The following is a 21,814-nucleotide window of genomic DNA, read 5'->3' as shown; positions in this document are numbered from 1 at the left end:
ATTTAAAGAATATTCTTTTTCAATAGAAGTGTCATGATGTAAAAAAAAAAAAAACATTTTGTAATGAAAGCTCAGTTACAGAAGTTCAAGGTCAACCTGCAAATGTCTTGCCACACTTTATGACTACAGGTATGACTATACATTTCAAAAACCGATGTATAGTATATACATAGGGCTTAGTTAAGATTTAGGCCTGTACAGTATGATGGTTGCCAGCCAATCGCAGGGCACACATAGACGAACAACCATAAGCGCTCACAATCACACCTAGGGACAATTTAGAGCGTTCCATTAACCTCCCGTGTATGTTTTTGGAATGTGGGAGGAAACCGGAGTACCCGGAGAAAACCTACACAGGCACAGGGGAGAACATGCAAACTCCACACAGGAAGGCCGGGACCTGGAATCGAACCCTACACCTCTGCTGTTTGAAAGGGACGTGATGCCGACCGTGCCGCCCAACACGTGACCATTTTTATTTATTCATTCATTCATTCATTCATTCGTAGTGTGATTGAACGTGGCCTTCCAAGAAAAACCTCCAGATGGCACAATTGTCCTTGAAGAGCAGGACGCGCATGGCTCGAGGAGGAGGCGTTGACGTCATTAAAAAATGTCCGAGCCGTCTGCGCATTTTGAACCACCATCGCCAAACTTGACGGTCGCCACGGTAGCTGGACCTCACCACCATTCTCGTTATCGTGTTCCACGCGTCTGCAAATTTTGTCTGTGCGCGCGCGTTCCGTCGTGAGAACAACAGTTTTTTTGCTTTTTTGATGAGACTAGAACGCGTGCGTAAATGCGTCTTGCCGGCTCCATTTTTACGTCATTGACGAGCGTTGGATACTCTCTCACTCTCTCTCTCTCCATCGCCCCCCCAACCCCCATCTGATGGGGGCGCAGTCTCGGTGCACCCCCTTCCACCCATCCCGGCATCCATCACTCATCACATTGCCCGTCAAACCTTCCTCCATCTTCACCATGCAAGGAAGATGTTTTTTTCCTCGACGTGACTACTCTCGTCAGAGAGGAAAACAACAACGTGTTAATGGCGGACCTCTTCTTCCTCCTCTTCCTCACATGCTCTACGCTTTTAGCCTCTTTACGGTGCTGCCTTGTGTGCTCATGTTCAAGCAGCATTGTACAGGGCTATGACAGCATAGAGAGATGGACATCCGTTGGTGACATCATCCCTGTTTTTCTTTCCCAAGAACAGCAAACAAAGACGATTTTTTTGTGTCTCCCCTCTGCTCCCATTTTTTAAGAATGACGACTGGAATATGACCCACTTATGGAAGGAGATGCTGAAACATTGCCGAACCTTATGATAGTATGCTGAGAGCTTGAATGTATTGAGCATCTCAGCTATTTCGTGTACGTTATTTTCCTCAGTGGCTGGAAGGGCACAATGGGCTAACAGAATGCTCGTCTTTCAGCATTTACACACTCCTCAATTGTGTCGAAAATATATATTTTTTTCTGTGTATGCTGAGAGACAAGTATTAATTTTGATTTTGTTTGGGGTAAATGAAAATGTATATACTGGGTGAATGCTGAGAGACAATCATCTACATGTGCTATTTTGGTTACATATAATTTGAAAGACATTCACACTAATAAGCTACTGTGTAAAAAAAAGAAAAATTGGGTTAGATGCTGAGATACTGTCTTTTATGTGAGTACTGAAAGACAAGCATGTGTGAGACCAGTAATTGTTTGCTTTTCTGTGACAGCTGAAAGATTCACAATCTTGTAAAGGCCATTTTGTGTAAATAGTAATAATAATACACAAGTTACACCAGTGTTGTTGTTCCTCAAAAATATTTTCCTGTTTTGTAAATACTGAGAGCCAACACTGACAAAAACAAACAAAATATTTGTAATCAGAGTGCCAAGAGTCATGCATTCACCCTAACAGTCTTGCTTGCCCAAAAATACTTGTTGCAAATACTGAGAGACAAGTTCAACCGATATTTCACTGTCTTTTGGTTGTACATAAGACAATGAATGCAGAAAAAAAAGAAAAAGCATTTCCACTAATGCTGTTCATATTTTTTTATTGTGCAAATGCTGAAAGACAAGTATTTGCATTAATACTTTTTAGCCACAAAGCACCTAACTCTTCATCCAACTAGATTAATGTCATCCCTGAATTACTCCAGCCACAAAATAGGAAATTTTCGTATGGTATGTGATGGTTGCGATGTGATGTATTAGCTCTAACGTGATGTGATTTCTATGATAAATTGATAACAGAAGCTTCTTGTTTCTTTAATGTAAATCACATATTGAACAAACGCACAAAACGTAAAGTACATGTTTCATTACAAAAAATGTTTTCACAATGGCAAATGAGTAGGAAAGTCATTTTTGGGGTGGGGGTCCCTGGAAGAGAAGAGATGTGTTCAGGCACTTCACATGCTTATTTGCTCACTGGCTGCAGCTCCCACAAGGCCGCAATCCATTCTCGTTACAGGAAGTGCACTTGAGGGCTTTGAAGGAGTCCGTGAAGCAGTTGCGGAACACAGACATTTTGCTGCCATGGCACGTCGGGCACGGGACGAAGGCGAAGCCTCCGCAACTCTGGCACGTCTCGGGGTACTGCACCCTCTGTAGGGAAGACCCGTAAAATATGTCTCCAATTTATTCGGGATCATGGCACGCTCAACACACACTGTCCGTTCATTCGCGATACCACCATTCACAATTTTCTCTGTCGAACCCAACAAGTATTTGCTGAACCACATATTTTTGTGTTATTTCTGTAACAGAGGAGGAAGAAACTGTACTATTCTGTACTTAAGTAAAATTTTGGATTTTTGTGGGAAAAAAAATCTACTCTGGTGTCAATGAAAATACTTATTTCACTCTGTAAAGTAAAAACAAATTTGTAAATTTGACACACCACAGGGATGAAGAGTATTGTTGAAAACCCTGCAAAATTTGAATTACTAATATGTTAAGTGTAAATAGTGAGGCTTCAAGTTTATGAAAAATCAGACTTTTTTCTGCTCTTGAACTCCATGTTCATTGAATACGTTTTGATTACCGCTTTCAACTGACAATCAAATACTTGTACTAAGACCTGGAAAAGTGGATGCTACTTCAACTTAAATATTTCGTAAACCAATGTAATCCAGATTCAAATCTATTTTAATTAAGAAATAAAACCTACATTTAAAGCAAATGGGGAAAAAGAGACTAAGATAATTATATCTTTTTTTTTTTTCCGAAAAATCGAATTTTCACAAGTGCAATAGATGGCATCGTTTCATTGACCAATAAGAAGCACTGTATGTTACGTTCAGCCTGTGGTTGAGAGGTCAGTTTAGGTTGGCTTTCGGGTCTTCCCGCTTCTTTTGCAGAGTTACGTGACGCAGCTATCATTGTTAGCATGAAACAGTTTTGAAAAGTTGGTCCAAACGCTGGTTGGACAGGAGTTACATATCGAGGAACATTTTTTCCCCTTTTCTATTTCACTCACGTTTCTCAAACATTTCTTCATATATTTATGATCACACAGGGACAAGTGAACTGTCAAGATTTACTAAGGGCCCCAACTATTAAGTTTCAAAGACTGAACTTTTTTTCCTTCTTCTTTTTGCTGCGCACATTTTTTTTAATGTATTATTTTTCATACCAATTGTTTTTTCTAATTTTTGAAACTATATATGCAACTGTTAATCTGTGTTGCTCAAACGTATGGCTCTATAAGAATCTGGGTTCTTCTGATGCTTGTCCAAATTGTCTAAGTTCCAGTTGATAGACTCATAACACTGATTTCTTACTTAAACTGCTTAGCGGGTTACACCTACACATAATTACATATTTTGAGCCTCTGCTGGTTGGAATATATCCTATTGGTTTGCCGAAAGGCTTTGCCACTTGGCCACAACGAGGCGCTCTAAAGGGGCCAGGCCAGCTCAAATCTCCAGCCCACATGCTTTCTGTCACTGAGTTTTCAAAAAAAAAAATCCTTGTACTCTCAATCAAATCTCTGTGCTGGACAGACACCTAAATCTCAGCATTTCGAATAAAATATATCAAATCACGTACATGATAGAAGTGTGTACAACAATGTACTGTGTTGTGCATTGGAGTTGGGGAGTTAATGTGTTGGGAGCCAAGTCAACAACAGGCACTCCATTATTGATGGTCACTTATTGGCTGTGCTAATCTTTTACACTGCTCATGTTTTATTGATGACACGTGTGTGTACGTGTGCATATGTTCAGATTTGAAAACTAACCTCAATTTTTGTCAAAAGATCTTGTAGTTCTCCTGATTCATTCATGCTCAGTATCTTCTCAGCACCCTGAAAGAAAATACAGTTGTATAAAATGCATAAATCAGAAATACTGAGGAAAGTGTGTGATGTCAGCAAGCCAGTTTTGGACTGGGGTTACAAGATGAAAGCGCTTGATGTGTCCTGTGAGCTCAAGTAGTGCCATTTTGAAAGGCAATTTTGTAAAACGGCAAACGGGACTATTTTGTGTCTCAGGCTTAGGACCACGCTCAGTGCATTGAAAAAAAAAATCTATTTTGAATTATGGAATGTGCATAAAACAGAAATGTGTGTGTAATTTTACAGACTTGAGAACAAGTTTTGCTCTATCTGTCACTTTAAATGAATAACTTATGCATGTCATTTTATTGTGTTAGCAATTGGACTAAACTGAACATGAATTTGAAATGACAAAACATTAAATTATTGCATTCACCACTATGGGTGCATAACAGTGGCACTCACTCGTTTAAAATATATTAGACACTGGTAATTCTATTACAACAATAAACAAATAGAACAATAAAAATGATGGGATCTAAGAATACTGCATCCATGTGAAAATGGCAGAAATATCGCAGATATCAAAATTTTTCCCTGAGGTCTGGGCGTGGCCATAGCCACCCTGGAGCTCCGCCCCTGAATACAAGCAATATGAGTGTGAATTACAATAAACAATATCAGATGTATTTCGAATAAATGGTTTGGTCCGACAGGTTTGTCTTATGCTAAAATAACAGTGAACCATGAATTAGTATTAAAGACAGTTTATTCATCTGGTTCCATTAGAATTGTTTATCGACAAAACACTTGCAGTCTTTTAAGCCTTCACCATGACACCTTAACAAAATTCTACCAAACAAGTCAGGCGTAAACGTGAGTCAGTAAGTCATGAATCGGATTACAGTTATTGCAACCGAGAATTGGCCATTATCACTTTAACTTTTCATGTTTCATGAAACAATGATATTTAAACATTGTGGACTGCACTGAACTTATTTACACACACACTCTATATATATATATATATAATGTACAGGTATATTAAGGTACTAATACTAATAATTGCACTCCCACCACAAAGGTGTCCCATATGTAAAACACTGACCCCAAGGTAGTGTCCGTCTATGAAAACCACAGGCAGCGATGGAGGCTCTCCCACCCGCTTGCAGCGCTCCGCCAGCTCCTTGCCGTAGTCGCTGTCCAGAGCAATGTTCCTCTCCACAAACTTCAGCCTGTGGTTCTGGAAGATCTTGCGCACCAGCTCGCAGCGCTCGAATGTGGTTCTCACCACACGGAAGCTGGTGGTGTAGATCACCATCCGACCAAACTCCAGCAATAACTCCACCTGAGGACAAGATGAAGGTTGTCATTTACAAATTATGTTTTGTTTCACCTGTGTGCTGCCATGTGTTTCATTCTGGAAAAGCAAGGATCTCTCAAGGGTGCCAAAGGTATTTCATTGCGCGCCACTTGATTTCTCTCAGAGGGATGGACACGACTCATAATTTATTGCTTGATGAACATTAAAAGAAAAATCTGACTTTTACACTAAGTATGTGTGTGTGTGTGTGTGTGTGTGTGTGTGTGTGTGTGTGTGTGTGTGCGTGCGTGCGTGCGTGCGTGCGTGCGTGTGTGTATTTACTGTATATATACTGTATATGGTTAGCGTGTTGACCTTACAGCGCAGAGGTTCAATTCCAGCTCCGGCCTCCCTGTGTGGAGTTTGCATGTTCTCCCCAGGCCTGTGTGGGTTTTCTCCGGGTACTCCGGTTTCCTCCACATTCCAAAAACATGCATGGCAGGCTGATTGAACACTTTAAATTGTCCCTAGGTGTGAGTGTAAGCGCAGATGGTTGTTCGTCTCGCTGTGCGCTGCGATTGGCTGGCAACCGGTTCAGGCTGTCCCCCACTTACTGCCTGAAGATGGCTGGGATAGGCTCCAACATATATACATACATTCGAGGTAATGCTCTTGGGTGGAGTTTGCATTTACAAAACTGCCACTGTAGATGAGAACATCTACAGAACTGGATGGATGGATTTACATCTATTTATATTTCCAGACTAGCATTAATATTTTATTTATCCTACAATAAATTTGATTGGAGGGTGCTGATTCAAATACACCTTTCAAGCCATTGCTGAAGGTCAGCTCGTTACCCAGTGCCATTCAAGTTACAATAAATTCCACTCACAGCACTGGCGTGCTGCGAGAAAGTTTGTTGTGTACTGGAGCTACTTGTCTGGCAAGCATAAAAGGCCGCAACAGAGGATAAGGTCAGCACGGAATTAAAGATTAATGATACATTCCAGTAAGTGTGTCAAGAAAAACTAATCAGGGTAATGAATTCTCAGCACTTTGCGTTCTGTTGTAGCGGGGCAGTGTACAAAGAGCACCTTGTTGCTGGGAGCGGGACACGAGCTGAACAGACAGCTGCGCGTTTCATTGCTCAGGAGAATTAGCGATATGCAGACTAACAGTGGGATTATCTTTGTTTTAGTAAAGAATTGTTACACTTTTCGTGTACCCACTATATTGTCAATATGTATCACGTCGTAATCAAAATCCTTGTTTTTGCTTTGTACTGTAGATCGGAAATCAGGTAAAACGGTTGGCCTGGTGGCTAACACGTACAGCAGATATAAAAAGTCCAGGTTTATGTGAACAAAATAAACAAAATAAGACTATGATAAATAATTTCAATTTTCGACCTCAATTGGAAAAAACCTCATGAAAAGTAATGTAATGCACCCACTTATAACTGGAGATGTCACTGTGTTCAGAATGAGCCAATCAGATTGAATTGTATATTCAACATGAGTCAGCACAAACCTGCCACCATTTGAAGTGCTTCTGATTATTACCAAATAAAGTTCAGATGTTCTAGTAGGCTTTTCCTACTTGTAACTTTTTATTGAGATTGTAACACTGGTTAAGAGTATGTTTAGCTTAAAAATAAAGAAATACCATAAGTCTTCAAGGATAAAATGCAGTAGTTTAAAGCAGTGCTTTAAGTGGGCCGGTATGCAGTACTTCTATCAGCCCGTCTAAATGTTATCCTCGGTGTACTGGTACTTCAAATGAACTCTTTCAGTAATTTTATTTTATTTTTTTAATGAAAAAGGATATTTTTTTTCCTGCCACCAACAGTTCATGTGGTGTGTGCACCATCAATTAGACATGTTAAGCAAGTTGCAAACATACTCATATCATAACACGCCACAGATGTAAAGGCTAAGATAATAACAAAAGCTTACTAAAACAATACCTTGATGACAATGCATTAGCCTAATTGGCTTTTATTTTGAAGCTGGCCTGTGTGGTGGAGTAACATTCGCCTGACTTGTCTTTTTGACATTTCGGCTTGCCTTATCACAATTTTTATTGCCATTACCTAGTTGTTACCAATACTAACACAACACCTTCCCGAAATCTTGTTCACTTGCTAATTTAGGACCTTTAGAAACCGCAAGTTAATTACACCATCATTGTACTGTATTAAGTGGCCTAAGTCCCCACTCTTCGCAGGCCAGCAGCCGGCCATGAGCTGCTAGCAACGAGTGTTCGGCTGGCAATAGCAAGTAGTCTGATGGCTGTTGCTTTGCTTTATTGCTTTTATTTTTAAATGATGTGTACATAGGATGGTTTGCAATTCACTTTCCGTGTTTAAAAAGGATGTGCCATAAATTGCACTTTGAGGTATTTTTCATTTGTGGGCTATGAATAAAATAAGAAGGTATCCTGCCTTGTATTCCACTCAAAGCTATGCTACTAAAATCTAAATGGCTATATTTCACATTTTGTGGTGATATTTTTTAAATGGGCAAATTGTATCTTTATTTCTTCATTTTCTTTTGCTGATAAAAACAAAAATTTTAACTGATACGCGCCACACGCCTGTCCCTTGCAAAGCAGTCTCACTCATCGAGTGTGTGGCAGAAAAATGTTGAAAACCTTTCACCACATGAATCAGGGGTGGCCAAACTCGGTTGTCAAGGGCCAATGTGCTGCCTGTGTTCCATCTCCTGCTGAAATACACCTGATTCAAAGGATCAGCTCCTCAGCACCTCTGAAGAAGCAAGATTACGATCCAGATCATTTCAATCAGGTGTCTTTGTAGCAGGCAGAGATGGAAAACAGGCAGCACATCAGCCCTTGAAAACCGAGTTTGGACACAACCTGCCATAAACGTTGTCATCGTTCCAATAGGGCCCAAAGAGAACTCGCACTGGTGATAAAGAGGGTGATAACGACACACATTAATCTTGCAAGTGAAGAGGAGCTAGCTAACAGTAACATTAGTGCTTCTGAGTCTTTTGTTACTGGCGATGTCAATAATATTTGCACAAATTTATTCATCAATTAATCAATTCATCTTCTGTTATCCACCACCTAATTTACTTGGCAACAGTCGAATAAGGGGAGTACTTATGTACAGTGGGTGCTTTGAGGCGAGCTATGGCTATTTTTTAAGAAATCTTGCCAAGTCACACTTTCCTGTTGAAAGGCCCTTTGAAATTTTGTGAAGGTGACAAGCAAAATCTATAAAAGTCAATTTTAACACTAATACCTTAAGCATACCTCTTTGCATAGTGGCGGACCTCATTGCATAGTGGCGGACCTCATTGCATAGTGGCGGGCACACACACACACACACACACGACCTCGATGACATTCAATTAAAACTGAGTATTATTGTCTTTAAAAAAAAAAAAATTATAAAAAGGAATTCCTGACACGGCACGGCTGATTTTGGACTGTGCATGTGTACCTAATGGACTGGCCACTACATGGAAATGAGTCCAGATATTTTTCCTCGGTAGAAACGGTTGTTGTCATCAGATTAGAGTCACTTTAAGAAGCTCCCAAAACAACACTAACAACCGCCCACGCACGCACGCTCGCACACACACACACACACACACACACACACACACACACACACACACACACATACACGCTGCATGCACGCACGCACACACGCACGCACTCACGCACACACCAGTGAAAATAACCCATTGGATTGCCTCTGACATAAAACATACATTATTATAGAGGAGTGACAATAAAGATTCTAATTCTAAATTCTATATGGATATTTAAAAAAAATACAGATTTGCATGGCACAATATGGCATTGATGAACTTTCACTTCCTCTAGTTGCGAAATCCTTGAAGAGACATCTATCTGATAATGCACGAAGTTTATGGATTTGAACCAGCATATTATTATTACTTTTTTGTAATTATCATTTTATCTCTTTTTGAAATGTAAATGTTAATTAAATTAAAATAAGGTCATCAATACAATGAAAAGTGTGCGTATTGCCATAAAAAAATGTCTGCAATGCCAAAAATTCTTGATATAAAAACTTTCAGTTTAAAGGAAACAGGTGCATTTTTTTAAGTTCCCCATGCAGGGTGGTAATAAGCAAGACTTACACTGTTGCAATGGGAGAGGTTTTCAAAGAGCGTCTGACCCGCGCTGACTTTGTGCTTGACCCCTCTTACAGTGCCATTCTTGCTGAGGATGTTGACCCTTTTGGAGGTGAACGTCCGGTCCTTGGCAGCCCCGGCAGCGTACACCAGTAGCTCGTCAGGTTCGCTTTCACTGTCATCCAGCTCAGACCCCAAGTACCCGCCATAGGGGGCCCCGTCCCCGCTGGTCGCCGAGCTGCTGGTGCAGTCTGAGTCGAGCGAGTCGCAGGGCCCCTCGTCTTTGAACATCTCCTTTAGCACGCGACCGCTGCTCCCCGAAGCCACTCGAAACCTCACCCGCTTCAGGGTCTTGGCCTGACCCTCCACCACCGTCCCGTCCATTTTGGAGCGTCCCTATGTTCCACTTGACATCACGGTGCACAATTTGGCAGGGCGGCCCCCTCCTTCTCGCTCCGAGTTGAGTTTGCCATGGATTTACCAGCGCCTATTAATCCGATCTAAAAAAGGGCCGCCAGCCTAAGCTGCCTTCAAGTCACACTCAGCTGCTATTCAATTATGCATGTGCTGTTGCCACGGCAACCCGGCCGGCAAGGTAAGGCGATCGCGTTGCGTGCATTATGCATCTGGTTTTTACACAGTTTTCACCCAAGCTTTGACACACGACTTTTAATGGACTGCCATGGTGCACTTTAATCAAACCAGTGAACATCCTTGACTTTGACCCCACCTGCCTCCAGCAACATATCATTCGAAGAACAAATATATCAGGGCCTGCCAAGGTTTGGGGATTTTGAATACAGGCAGATGGGTCAGATTATTGGGAGATGAGGTTAAAAAAAGAGAAAGAAAGAAAGAAAGAATGAAAAGAAAATATTTTTAATTAGTTGCTGGCAAACTGAACTCACTTCACAACAACCAGCAGTTTGGAAGATGACCAATCCTTTGAAAGAGGCTCCAAGGCATTTATTGCCACTTCCAGTTTAAATTCACTGCCAAATTAAACATGAATCAAAGAAAATTACACATAGTTTGCCTTTCGCTAGCTATGATGCCAACAAACAATGCAAAGCATCATAGAATAATTCATGAAACTAGCATCGATGTTCCAATAGTTCCAACCCTTTTAGCAATGGTTATTTGAACACAAAGGTACACAGGCAATCCTCATAGGTTCAGTGGACCTACCCCAAAATTCTTGAACTTATTATTTTTAACTAAAACAAACAAATAGACAAAAAAAACTAAAAATAAAATAATATTAACTTTTAACTATTAACATTAGATACTGTATTTATTTTAATTTGCATTCAGATCAATTGTACATTTATTCTTTAAATATGCAATTAACATTAAATTTTTTAAAAAGAGTCTCAAGGAGTCTCAGAATAGTGCATCCATGTGAATATGGCAGAAATATCATATTAAAATGTGCTCCGAGGTGTGGACCGGGAGGGGGCGAGGGGGCAAAGAGTGACAAGGGGTAGCCATGTCTACTCCTGGCCACCATGTAGCTCTGCCCCTGGCTGTAACAGCTTGCTGGTAAGGGTTTTTCTATTTCATTGGGGAATGATGATTTGGGACCTACTGTTTTGTGTTACTAGCATGGTCATGGAACAAATTAAGTCTGTATTATTATTGAATAAACTACATTAATCCCTGCGATTGGCTGGCAACCAGTTCAGGGTGTACCCCACCTACTGCCCAAAGACAGCTGGGATAGGCTCCAGCACGCACGCCCACAACCTTTGTGAGGATAAGTGGGTTGGAAAATGGATGGATGGATGGATAAAATACATTAGATGCAAGTGTAAAATTATTTTTTTTCAAATATTTTTCTTATTCAAACTGAAATAAACTGAAGAAATATTTCAGGACTGGTGATAACGTATATGCTTGCTGGGCCAGACTAAATACCAGAATGGGCCACCCCTGGATTTTAGCAATGACTCAATGAGAGAAATACACATCACAAAAAAGCAAAACACTTTGGAGTGTCCAGAGGTGTTTTGCTTTCTTGTAAGTTGTGTTGAGAATGTGATGTCACAGCAGACTAATGGAAACATGTGATGACAAACATACAACAGGATGTTGCATGCGACCGTAATGGAAATAAAGCACATCAGGTAGCTACACGTGATCGAATAATAAAGTCTCTGTCTTGGTTAAGCTGCATGAGGCTCAGTGCCCAAGGTTATCTTTGTAAGTCTGTCTTTTCCCAGTCACTTACTTAGTCAGACAATGTTGTAGTCTGCATTCTGTATGTGTACTTTGCACAACCACTCATCTTCTTGCAAGACTAATACTAAAAGACAACACTGATTATTTCACCAGACAACAGTGAATCACTACACTATAGGGACCTGCATTAATATTCGCGGTACGAGAAAAAGCCAGCAACCAATGTTTGTGAACGTACATTCAAAATTGCAGCGGTTCGATGAGACATCCATCCATCCATCCATCTATTTTCCGATCCGCTTATCCTCACAAGGGTCACGGGGGGTGCTGGAGCCTATCCGAGCCGTCTTCGGGCAGTAGGCGAGGGACACCCTGAACCGGCTGCCAGCCAATCGCAGGGCAAACATAATAACACTCATATGTTAAATAGTAACATATTTAGTAATATTTACAAATTAGGGGTTATGTTCAGCAACAGGTGGATTTTTGTGGCATAACTATAAATTGCACCGCACGGTAAACTCCATATTGAGCAAGCTTTAATTCGTCAAACCTAAAAAACACAAAATAAAAATATTTCAAAAACCTGATGCGCTAGAAATAAAAGGAAAGAGATTTTGAAACCAGCATCAAAAAATCTATTTAGGGACACATGAAGCCATCACTGATTGAAATTTGCTGTTGAGCAGCGTAATCTTCGTTCAATGTGTTGATTTATACAATGAACGAATTAAACTTGTTTCCTAAGGTTCCATTCTACTGTTTACTTATGATGTGTTTGTGTGTGCATGTGATGTGAGTTGATGCAGCTCCCAGCTGAGACATGACACCTCAACTCAGAGTGGTGACAGCATCACTTCATGTGAGTTCTGCGGTATGATGCTGGTGTAAGAACCACACATACATACGTAGATGAAAAACCAGCCGCACTCACAATCACATTATGTTCCATTAACCTGCCATACATGTTTTTGAAATTTGGGAGGAAACCGGAGTACCCGGAGAAAACCCAAGCAGGCACAGGGAGCACATGCAAACTCCACACAGGAAGGCCGGAGCCGGACTCGAACCCTGCACCTCTACACTGTGAGGCGGACATGCTGACCAGTTGAATACTGTGCCACATTTCTATAATATGTCATATATATTTTCTACTATCTTTGGAACTGGATGAAATTAAGAACGTTATTCTGAATGAAGCCGCTTATGCTCCAGTCATACACGGCAGACGTGTGGACTTTTCTTACAGTTGGAATAAATTAGTCGTGCTCTTTACAAATCCTTTTCATTTCAATATCATGGTGAAGTGCTTTCTTCCGTTATCCCCTCCCCACTGACGCGAGAAGCTCTTCACTGTCACTCAGTGTTGTTTCACACCAGCCAGGTTTGATTTGACACAATCCCACTAGTCGAGCAGAGATTGTTCCGCACCTTTTTAACATCTTTCAGAAAATGTTCGAACTTTATTCTGTATGCTTGCCAGATCTAATGGGATCCAATAAGAGCTCAGAGTTTTGATTGACAGTCAGAAAAGTATTACTCTTAGTCCCCCCGCCCCCCCTCACAAATTGATATAGTCAATTAAAACTTTTTTTCCCCATAACTAGAATCGTACTCCTTTGCTGATTGGCTGGATTATAGCACATTTTTCTACTGGCCAATTTTGAGACACATTATGTTCTTGTTAGACTCTACCACACATTATTGTTGGATTTTACGAGACCACGTGTTCTCATTAGATTTGTTGCCTAGCTTTTTGAGGTCAGTTGGTCATTCTAAGCAGCCACAAGAGGGCAGAGTGCAACTCAAAACAGCTTCGTGTCACAGGGCCCAATCATTTCCAACAGTGTTAGGCCCTGGGCCAGAATGATGCATCTTACATTGCCTTTCGTGTAATTTCCAACATATATCGTGTTGAAGAGTCGCAAAATCATTAAAAAAGCAACACTGTACTCTTCCAGAAAGTAAACACAACTTGGAAAAATGTTTTATTGCACTAATCCTCGGTTCAATTCAAACTCGGTTTGTCACAGGTGCGAGTGGTGTCATGCATGCTTGTATTGTTATCGTTGTTTTGTGTACAACACTGTGTTACAGCTTTGACTGTTGTGAAAGCGCCATATAAGTTATATCAAAAGTTGGGTGGGGGAGTTCATCTCCATATGTTTTTGCATACGATGAAAGTGCTTTTGTTTGTTCGTTTGTTTTTATGGGTCACAATACTGAGGTACCTGTGAAAGCTTTTTTTTTTTTTTTTTTTTAAACAACTAGGAAAATTTGAGTTTTCATGTTTCTACATACAGTATTTGATGAAAATTAATCACCTTCAAAAGTGTTTTTTTAAATATATATTTTAGAGAAGTACAAGAAATGTGTGAGTTGGGTCTTAAACGTAGATCGCCAAAACATGCATCGATTTTCCAATCCGCTCTATCCTCACAAGAATCGCAGGAGGTGCTGGAGCCTGTCCCAGCTGTCTTCAGGCAGTAGGCGGTGGACACCCTGAACCGGTTGCCAGCCAATTGCAGGGCACACAGAGATGAACCACCATTCACGCTCACACTCACATCTAGGAACAATTTAGACTAGAGTGTTCAATCAGCCTGCCATGCATGTATTTGTAATGTGGGAAGAAACCGGAGTACCCGGAGAAAACCCGCACAGGCCCAGAGAGAACATGCAAACCCCACACAGGAAGGCCGGAGCCGGGGTTGAACCCGGTTCCTCTGCAGTGTGAGGTCGATGCGCTAACCACTGGCCTGGCCCACGGGCCGCCCTGGCCAAAACATGCCTAACTCAAATTAAACTACACTAATAAACTAACCACCAGCGGGTAATAGAACTGCACAAATGGAAAATCACTTGGCCTATTTAACAGATGTGCTTTCAATTTCATTACATGACGACGATATCGTAGCAATTTTCATATTGCGATATTGCCATTATCATTATAGCCTTAACACTAATAATGGGAAAAGTTTTGAAATGATTTTTGTGGTCTCTTGCTCAGCGGTGCGTAGACTTTTTATATCCACTGTATAGTAGGAGTAGAAACGCCAACGCCTGTTTAAATTCGTCATCCGTGTCATCCCATGTGCTATAAAACATAAAAGCCATTGCTTTCAAGCACACACACACACACACACACACACACACACACACACACACACACACACACACACACACACACGCACACACACACGCGGGCGCACACACACTCCGAAACACGCCGTACAGGAGGCAGGCTTCTTGTCACTGTTGCCTGGCAACCGCGGGAACCACAGAGTCTCATCCTAATGGTGGCGAACTGATGTTGAATTAGGTGGCGTGGGGGGAAAACGCGGGCAATCTTAGGAAAATGAGGAGGAGGAGATTTGTGGAGATCTTCTCCTTATCTCCAGATGTAGACGCTCTTCGTCTTGTTATGTTAACATACACTCACAGTTTACAGTGGTTAAAAATATGCTTCTTCTTCGACATCTTCACCTAATACGCTGACTATTCATTATTTAGCAAGGCAGTGTGAGTATAAATAATCACACTTATAGTAAATCCCTTCTTTTGCAAATTCATGTATAACCTGGACATAAGTAAGCAATATACAATCACTGTACTATAAAAAGTGGTATAATTTGCATGATTAAAAGCATGCATGTACAGTGTGAACTTTTGAGAACTACGTGTGTGTGCGCGTGCGTGCGTGTGTGTGCGTACGTGTGCGTGTATTTGTGTGCGTGTGTGTGTGTGCGTGTGTGTGTGTGTGTGTGTGTGTGTGTGTGTGCGTAAACCTTGCAATTCTCGCAAGCAACTGCAGCGGTGCTGCTGCTGCACTATGTGCTCCTCTGTTGGTGATTTGCATGTAAACGCCAGTCTGTACTGTACATAAGCAAAAATACTTTTCACAATGGAACGCTATGCTGAGCTTGCTTAGTTCACTTATATACTGTACTGTGTATGTCCGTGATGAGAAACTGCAGTTTGGAGATTTATGGGATGTGACGAGGACAAGAAAGAAACCGATCTTTGCTGTCATGAAAGCACAAATTACTTTGCAGACAAAATTGGTCGGCGGTAGAATAAAAACAGGAGAGAGATCTTTGCGATGTGATAAGGACATGAGAGAAATTGTGTTCAGGTGATGAGATGAAATGAGAAAAATGGCTGGATGATCTGGGCATGACAACATTTTTTGTGATGCCATAAAACGAGAATACATGAAAACGTCTTGATGTGATGGTGTAATGAAAACAGAAACATGAGGTGAGGAGGAGAAAAGAAATACATACAATGTATTAACGATGTACTGTACTGAAGTCACAGTCAACCCCAACATGTGTACGAGTTCATTTCAACCTGTGCACAAAAACAACCGCCAGAGGGGGTCGCTCAAGACCAACCAGCACTTAAAGAAACAATTCATTGATAATTACGAGTAATGGTGAGGACAATTTAAGTCTAATCTTGTCAAGAATGTGACATTGCAACTTTATTCGCGACTAAAACAGAAACTTTTTAATAGGCTTTGTGCTCCGTCACCATATTCCACCCCCATTGCGGCTGAGAGTGGTACGATCCGACGAGCAAGAAGCCACAGCCTCCCCTGCGTCGCTTTACGGCAGATGCAGTCGAGCTTGAACCGCGGCGACTTGTCGAGGAGGTCCGACCGGCCGTAGCGACTACGGGGATGCCGCGGGGAAACACGAACACAGGAAAGGAAGGCTCCCGACCTCCACGCCCACGCTAGCAATCACAGCTCTGCGTGGGAGGGAAATCAAGGCCGTATTTTACCACTCCCGCCCCTTTCTTCACTATACTGACGTTCTCGGAGAAGCTGTCAGTGGGGTCTCGACTGTGCAGCCGCGGCCGCCTGACAGGTGCCGTCGCCCGGCTCAGCGTGAGGAGATGCCGCCCGTCCAGAGAACCATGTCGGATCTTCGAACGCGGGCGGACGGTATGTAGAATTCATAGAAACACAATGTATTTTGATATGCAAATACTAGTCCGCATTTTGTGCTTATTTCCTGGTGAGGGCAAAAGTAATCACATAAGACGAGAATGAGCTCACCAAGTCTCACGATAAAGTCCGTCTTTATATTTGATGTTAAACATTTAATTTCGGTTTATTACCACGCTTTCCATTGTACTCAGCACAAGAATAGCCACAATAGTATATGAGACACCGTCAGGGACGTAATTTAGGATTTCCTCTCACACATAGTCCTGGAAACATACTCACACACCCGAGTGCATTTTCCTTCCCTGCTCATACACACGACTGAAAATGTTTTTGCTCACAAATAAGCTCCTGAAAAGCACTTACTTTTTTCCCTCACATACACTATTCAATGCTGAAACACTCTCATACACTACTGAAACTGCTTTAACTTGCACTCGCTTCAAACTATAGAGAATGTTATTGCTCACACTCTGTATTCACGCTCTCACACACACTGAATTTTGTTTGCTAAGATGCACAACTCCAACGCTTATATAGCTCTCACACTATTCAACATATTCGACATGCTAGTTAACCACTCTTACTTACGGTACTTTTTTTTTTCCACAAAGATACATTTTCAGACACTTTCACAAAGTTAAAACACTGTCCCACACAGCTTTGAAAATATATTCACAAACGTTACTAAAACTGTTTTCAAACCCATACTACTCAAATACTTTCACATACAACCTCACCCTAACTACAGAGAATGTTGTCACCCACACACACACTGAGGCTCTCACATTCTTCTGAATTATTTTTTGTTAACATACGCAAATCAAACACTCTCACACTCAACTAAAATGCTGCCAGACACCACGAAAACGCTCTTGCATCATTACTGAAAATGTTTTCACTCACACACTTAACTGCTGAAACATTTTCACTAGCAACTGAAATGCTCACACAAACAACTAAAATGTCCTCTCACACTTTACTGAACAGTTTTTCACTCAAACTCACAGCCTACGGATTGTTTTTCTTGCTCACACACATTACTAAAATGCTCTAACACACACTACTGAAATAATTAAACTATGTCTCCCTGATGACACCCCTCAAATTAGTGACTGTGTGTGTGTGTGTGTGTGTGTGTGTGTGTGTGTGTGTGTGTGTGTGTGTGTGTGTGTGTGTGTGTGTGTGTCTCGTGATGCCACTTGAAGTGAACCAAATGTAGCATGCACCTGACCTGGTTCTTGCCCATGCAAAGTGGGAAAGCCCAGCACTGGCTCTCGGGCCCACACAGCCCAGACAACATCACTACCTCAAGCCTGACAGCACATTAACAAGTGTCTGCTCACACACACACACACACACACACACACACACACACACACACACACACACATTAGTACACACTATACACACCACACATTGACATATACAACACATACAACATAGCCATTGTGCTTCTCTCTGGGACCCTTCGCTGCACCAGTAACTTTCCACTGCAGGGTGAAAATGATGCAGATGCTCAAAAAGAGGATCCATGAACTAATTGCAGACATTTATATGCGTGTGACCAAAATGGCTACTGTAGTTTGTTGTGCATATTGAAGCCGTGCATGTTTGTGAATGTTTTATGAAATGCTTCATCTCTATTTTGTTTACCTCCTCTGATCCCTGATGTTACTGGACAGGAGCAATAACTTACAGCATCTCCGGGGAACAATAATAGAAAGTCATATGGTGCATACTAATTATATAATGTGTGTGTTTCTCTCTGTATGTGGAACGGCATTTGCGATAACCGCAGTCTCAGGCAAATATTGCAGCCATTAGTCAATTTTGGTCATTTACGGTAGGGGTCCCCAACCTTTTTTGCTCCACGGACCGGTTTATGTCAGACAATATTTTCAGGGACCGGCATTTAAGGTGTGGCGGAAATAATACAACAAAATAATATGGCATGAGCTGCATGAAAACTGTGGTGTTTTCCAAATATAATAATAAACACAAGGAGCGTCTAATCTGGCCGCAACACTCTGATCGCAATGGTAATATTTAATGCCTTCAAAATACGATACAACGCAAATTCAAAGTGCATGAAAATGACGACTCACCACAGCACCGAGCTTGATTTTCTGCAACCAGACGGTCCCATCTCGGGGTAATAGGAGACAATGACACCTCAAGTGTGTGGTTTATATCCAGTTTACTTCGTAATTTTGTTTTAGTCGCCGTTGCTGCAGAAAACCCGCGCCTCACACAGGTAGGATGTCGGAAATAGCAACAGTGCTATTGTGGTGATCTCAGAGTATTCAGCCAAAACTTTAATCCAGTTGTCTCGAACGTACTTTTAAGGCCGCCGTCATTTGCGATCTCCAGCAGTTTTTTTTACTCATTTTGCGAGCTCCGGCGTTTTGTTTTTAGCGTAATCGGTCACGTGACGGAGAAGCGTGGCTTGACGTGTGTCAAGCGTGACACAGACGGATGTAACGGAGAATCCGGTAATTTTTCAAAATAAAACATCTTTCGTATTCTGAAATAAATAAAACGGAATTCAGGCAAGTTCTTTCTGTGCGGCCCGGTACCAAATGCCCTGCGGACCGGTACCAGTCTGCGGACCGGTGTTTGGGGTCCCCTGATTTACGGCATCCTCGAAGGACCACTCTAAATTTGTTTGGTGCTGGAATTTTAAAGCTAGCCTGATCAAATGCCCAAGACTGTCCACTGGCCACCCCTGCTTTTGAGACAGACTTGTCTACTGGGGAACCCCTAATGTATAGAATTTCACGATATTTATGTGCCGGGCTTTGAATTGCGAAAATCTGCTGACAGTTGACGGCCCTTGGAATGCATTGAGGCAGGTGGAATGATATAACTCCATCTGAAAAACTCTGATAAACGGGTGAAAATGTGTACCTGCATCTCACATGCACATTTTTTTTGAACGGCGCAAAATAAATTTTTGTCTGATTAATCAATGTAAAAATCAGTAGAATAATTGATTTAAAAAATGTTTTTCTAGTGGCAGCACTACTTGTTAGCAGAGTTTCAGCAGATTTGTTTATTTATTTTAATGTTTTAATTTCAGTACGCCTGTATGGTATAATTATCTCTCATATTTCGTAATACTATATAATTTAACATTTCTATTTACATTCGGGAAATGTCTACTGGAGCACGAATAAATATGAGCGAGTTGTGTTTCACAGTCTCCACAGGCTAATTATGTACCTTGTGCCATCTACAAGAAGCTATAAGAACATTACATTGTTCTGCTTATCACTGTAATTTAGTGTATTATTTGTAAATAAATAATCATGTAATTTTCTGACCACTGAACTAAAATTAGATAATTTCCCACAGAGCATTAATGGCCCACGGCGCACTGGTTAGGAATCACCACATTATAGTTTCAGCTGTAATGTATTTTGTATGTAATATTGTTGTAGTTTGCAGTGGTCTAGAAGTGCACTGCAGCATACTGAGAGCATGATTACTTATTACATTTTACTATTACAATGCCCCATCTATGTAACTAAATAAGTTGGAAAAATGTTACAAAAGTAGAATGGCTGCGGGTGTGATTGTATTATAGCAATAGATTTGTACCAAATGTGGCTGTGTGGTGAGTGTACGTCTTTGCATCTCTCTGCAAACACGCACACAACTGCTAATGTGCCACTAGCTTTTTAAATGCCACCTTTGAGCTGGCAATTACAAGGCAATTTGTCATCCTTTTCAGCACCACAACTGAGAACTTTGTGTTATTGTTACCGGAGACCTGCGCATTCTACTGCAACAAAGCTAAATAATTCAACACTAATATGGAGTCCATAGAAAATTGATGCCTCTGCTGCAGTTGCAGGAGTGAAAAGTCTGGAATAAACCAGCAACTATAGACTAATTGAGAAACCTTTTTTTTTTCTTCATTTTCAGCACACCCGCCACCTAACAGTTTTCTTATTTTTTTAATCAAATAGCACACGAGGCAAGCCTCCATCAAGAGAAAGGCCAGCCCTCTCTGCCAGACTTAGCTCTTAATCCGCCAGCCGCATGCCCATCAGTGCACACTGCCGAGCCTTGCCCACCACGTGCCACCTCACCCCTCACTGCCCCTGTCTGTCTGCGCCCTTATGTTGTTGCCAAAATAAACGTACCGAGGTGACATTCATTGACTGACAGTACACACTACTGGCAAAAAACAATCAATCAAACAAACAAACATTGATGTAAAGTATGATGGCAATGTTCTCTGATTATAACACATTCCAAAAGTGTCCTCCACAATCCCATTTGAAAGCGCCACAACTATTAATTGAAATGTTGTGAGCAGATGATTAAAGATAAAGTTACAATTTTGCAGATTAGGATGCACCCATCCAGTTATGTTCTATACCACGTTTGTCCAGCCAGTTGATTTCGATTACTGGTAGACTGGGCACTGATTTGACCGAGCGAGGTGTCGGGGGATTTCAAAAAAAAAAAAAAAAGTAATTTTTTTTTTCAGTGTGTGAGTGCGTTTGTGTGTGCGTGTGTGTGTGTGTGTGTGTCTTCTTTTTTTAATGTATTTTGTGTTGGTGTACACTACGGCCTACGCATCCTATCAGTCTCAGCTCCACATTTTTTTTTTTTTGTACATGACCTGCTTGACAGAAAGTTAACAGCAGTCAACAGTAGCTTGCATCTAGTGATCAGAGCCTTGAAGATATTTTTTGGGCTTATTCTCTTTCAAAGCCCATTTGTTTAATTGGCAATACAATAATGGCATTGGCAAATAAAGGGAATCTGGAGCAGCATTTTAAAATGGCACACCGGAGGCTGGTATAAGGATGTTCCTCACAAAATAGGCTTTACACACTACAAAAGTGTGTCCCTTCCTCCGCCTGCCAATGTCCGGTCTTCCACGAAGGTAGGCAGCGAATTTCTTTCTTCAAATTTAAAGATCAACCTGCTTTGTATCT

At 41.3% G+C, this 21,814-nt stretch overlaps 2 protein-coding genes across 6 annotated transcripts in view; one reads left to right on the top strand and one right to left on the bottom strand.

Moving 5' to 3' along the window:
* Positions 1-2,040: 2,040 nt before the first annotated feature.
* grxcr1a (glutaredoxin and cysteine rich domain containing 1 a) lies at positions 2,041-10,945 on the bottom strand. The gene is made up of 4 exons (XM_019869676.1): positions 9,731-10,945; positions 5,394-5,633; positions 4,250-4,315; positions 2,041-2,610 (listed from the first exon to the last, which is right to left on the bottom strand). The coding sequence occupies exons 1-4, from the start codon at positions 10,106-10,108 to the stop codon at positions 2,431-2,433; spliced, it is 864 nt and encodes a 287-aa protein (XP_019725235.1). The 5' UTR covers positions 10,109-10,945; the 3' UTR covers positions 2,041-2,430.
* A 5,559-nt stretch (positions 10,946-16,504) lies between these two features.
* Positions 16,505-21,814, top strand: part of atp8a1 (ATPase phospholipid transporting 8A1) — a 116,091-nt gene continuing 110,781 nt past the window's right edge. For all 5 annotated transcript variants that reach the window (XM_019869885.1, XM_019869883.1, XM_019869884.1 and 2 more), the window contains exon 1: positions 16,505-16,856. In XM_019869885.1, coding sequence (XP_019725444.1) covers positions 16,808-16,856 — 49 coding nt within the window. In that variant the 5' untranslated portion in view covers positions 16,505-16,807. The remainder of the gene's footprint in view (positions 16,857-21,814) is intronic.

The sequence above is a fragment of the Hippocampus comes genome, unplaced genomic scaffold, assembly GCF_001891065.2.
Source record: "Hippocampus comes isolate QL1 unplaced genomic scaffold, H_comes_QL1_v1.1 scaffold9, whole genome shotgun sequence".
NCBI classification, from domain to species: domain Eukaryota; kingdom Metazoa; phylum Chordata; class Actinopteri; order Syngnathiformes; family Syngnathidae; genus Hippocampus; species Hippocampus comes.
Note: the sequence above shows the minus strand (reverse complement) of the source record. Positions and strands in the feature narration are given on the sequence as shown.

Excerpts from the sequence above, each read along its gene's own strand:
- grxcr1a (XM_019869676.1), bottom strand. The coding sequence starts at position 10,108 with ATGGACGGGACGGTGGTGGAGGGTCAGGCCAAGACCCTGAAGCGGGTG. Across the intron at positions 5,634-9,730 it reads ACCTCTCCCATTGCAACAGT|GTGGAGTTATTGCTGGAGTT; the intron begins GTAAGTCTTGCT and ends TCTTGTCCTCAG. Across the intron at positions 2,611-4,249 it reads ATCTTTTGACAAAAATTGAG|AGGGTGCAGTACCCCGAGAC; the intron begins GTTAGTTTTCAA and ends TCTTCCCTACAG.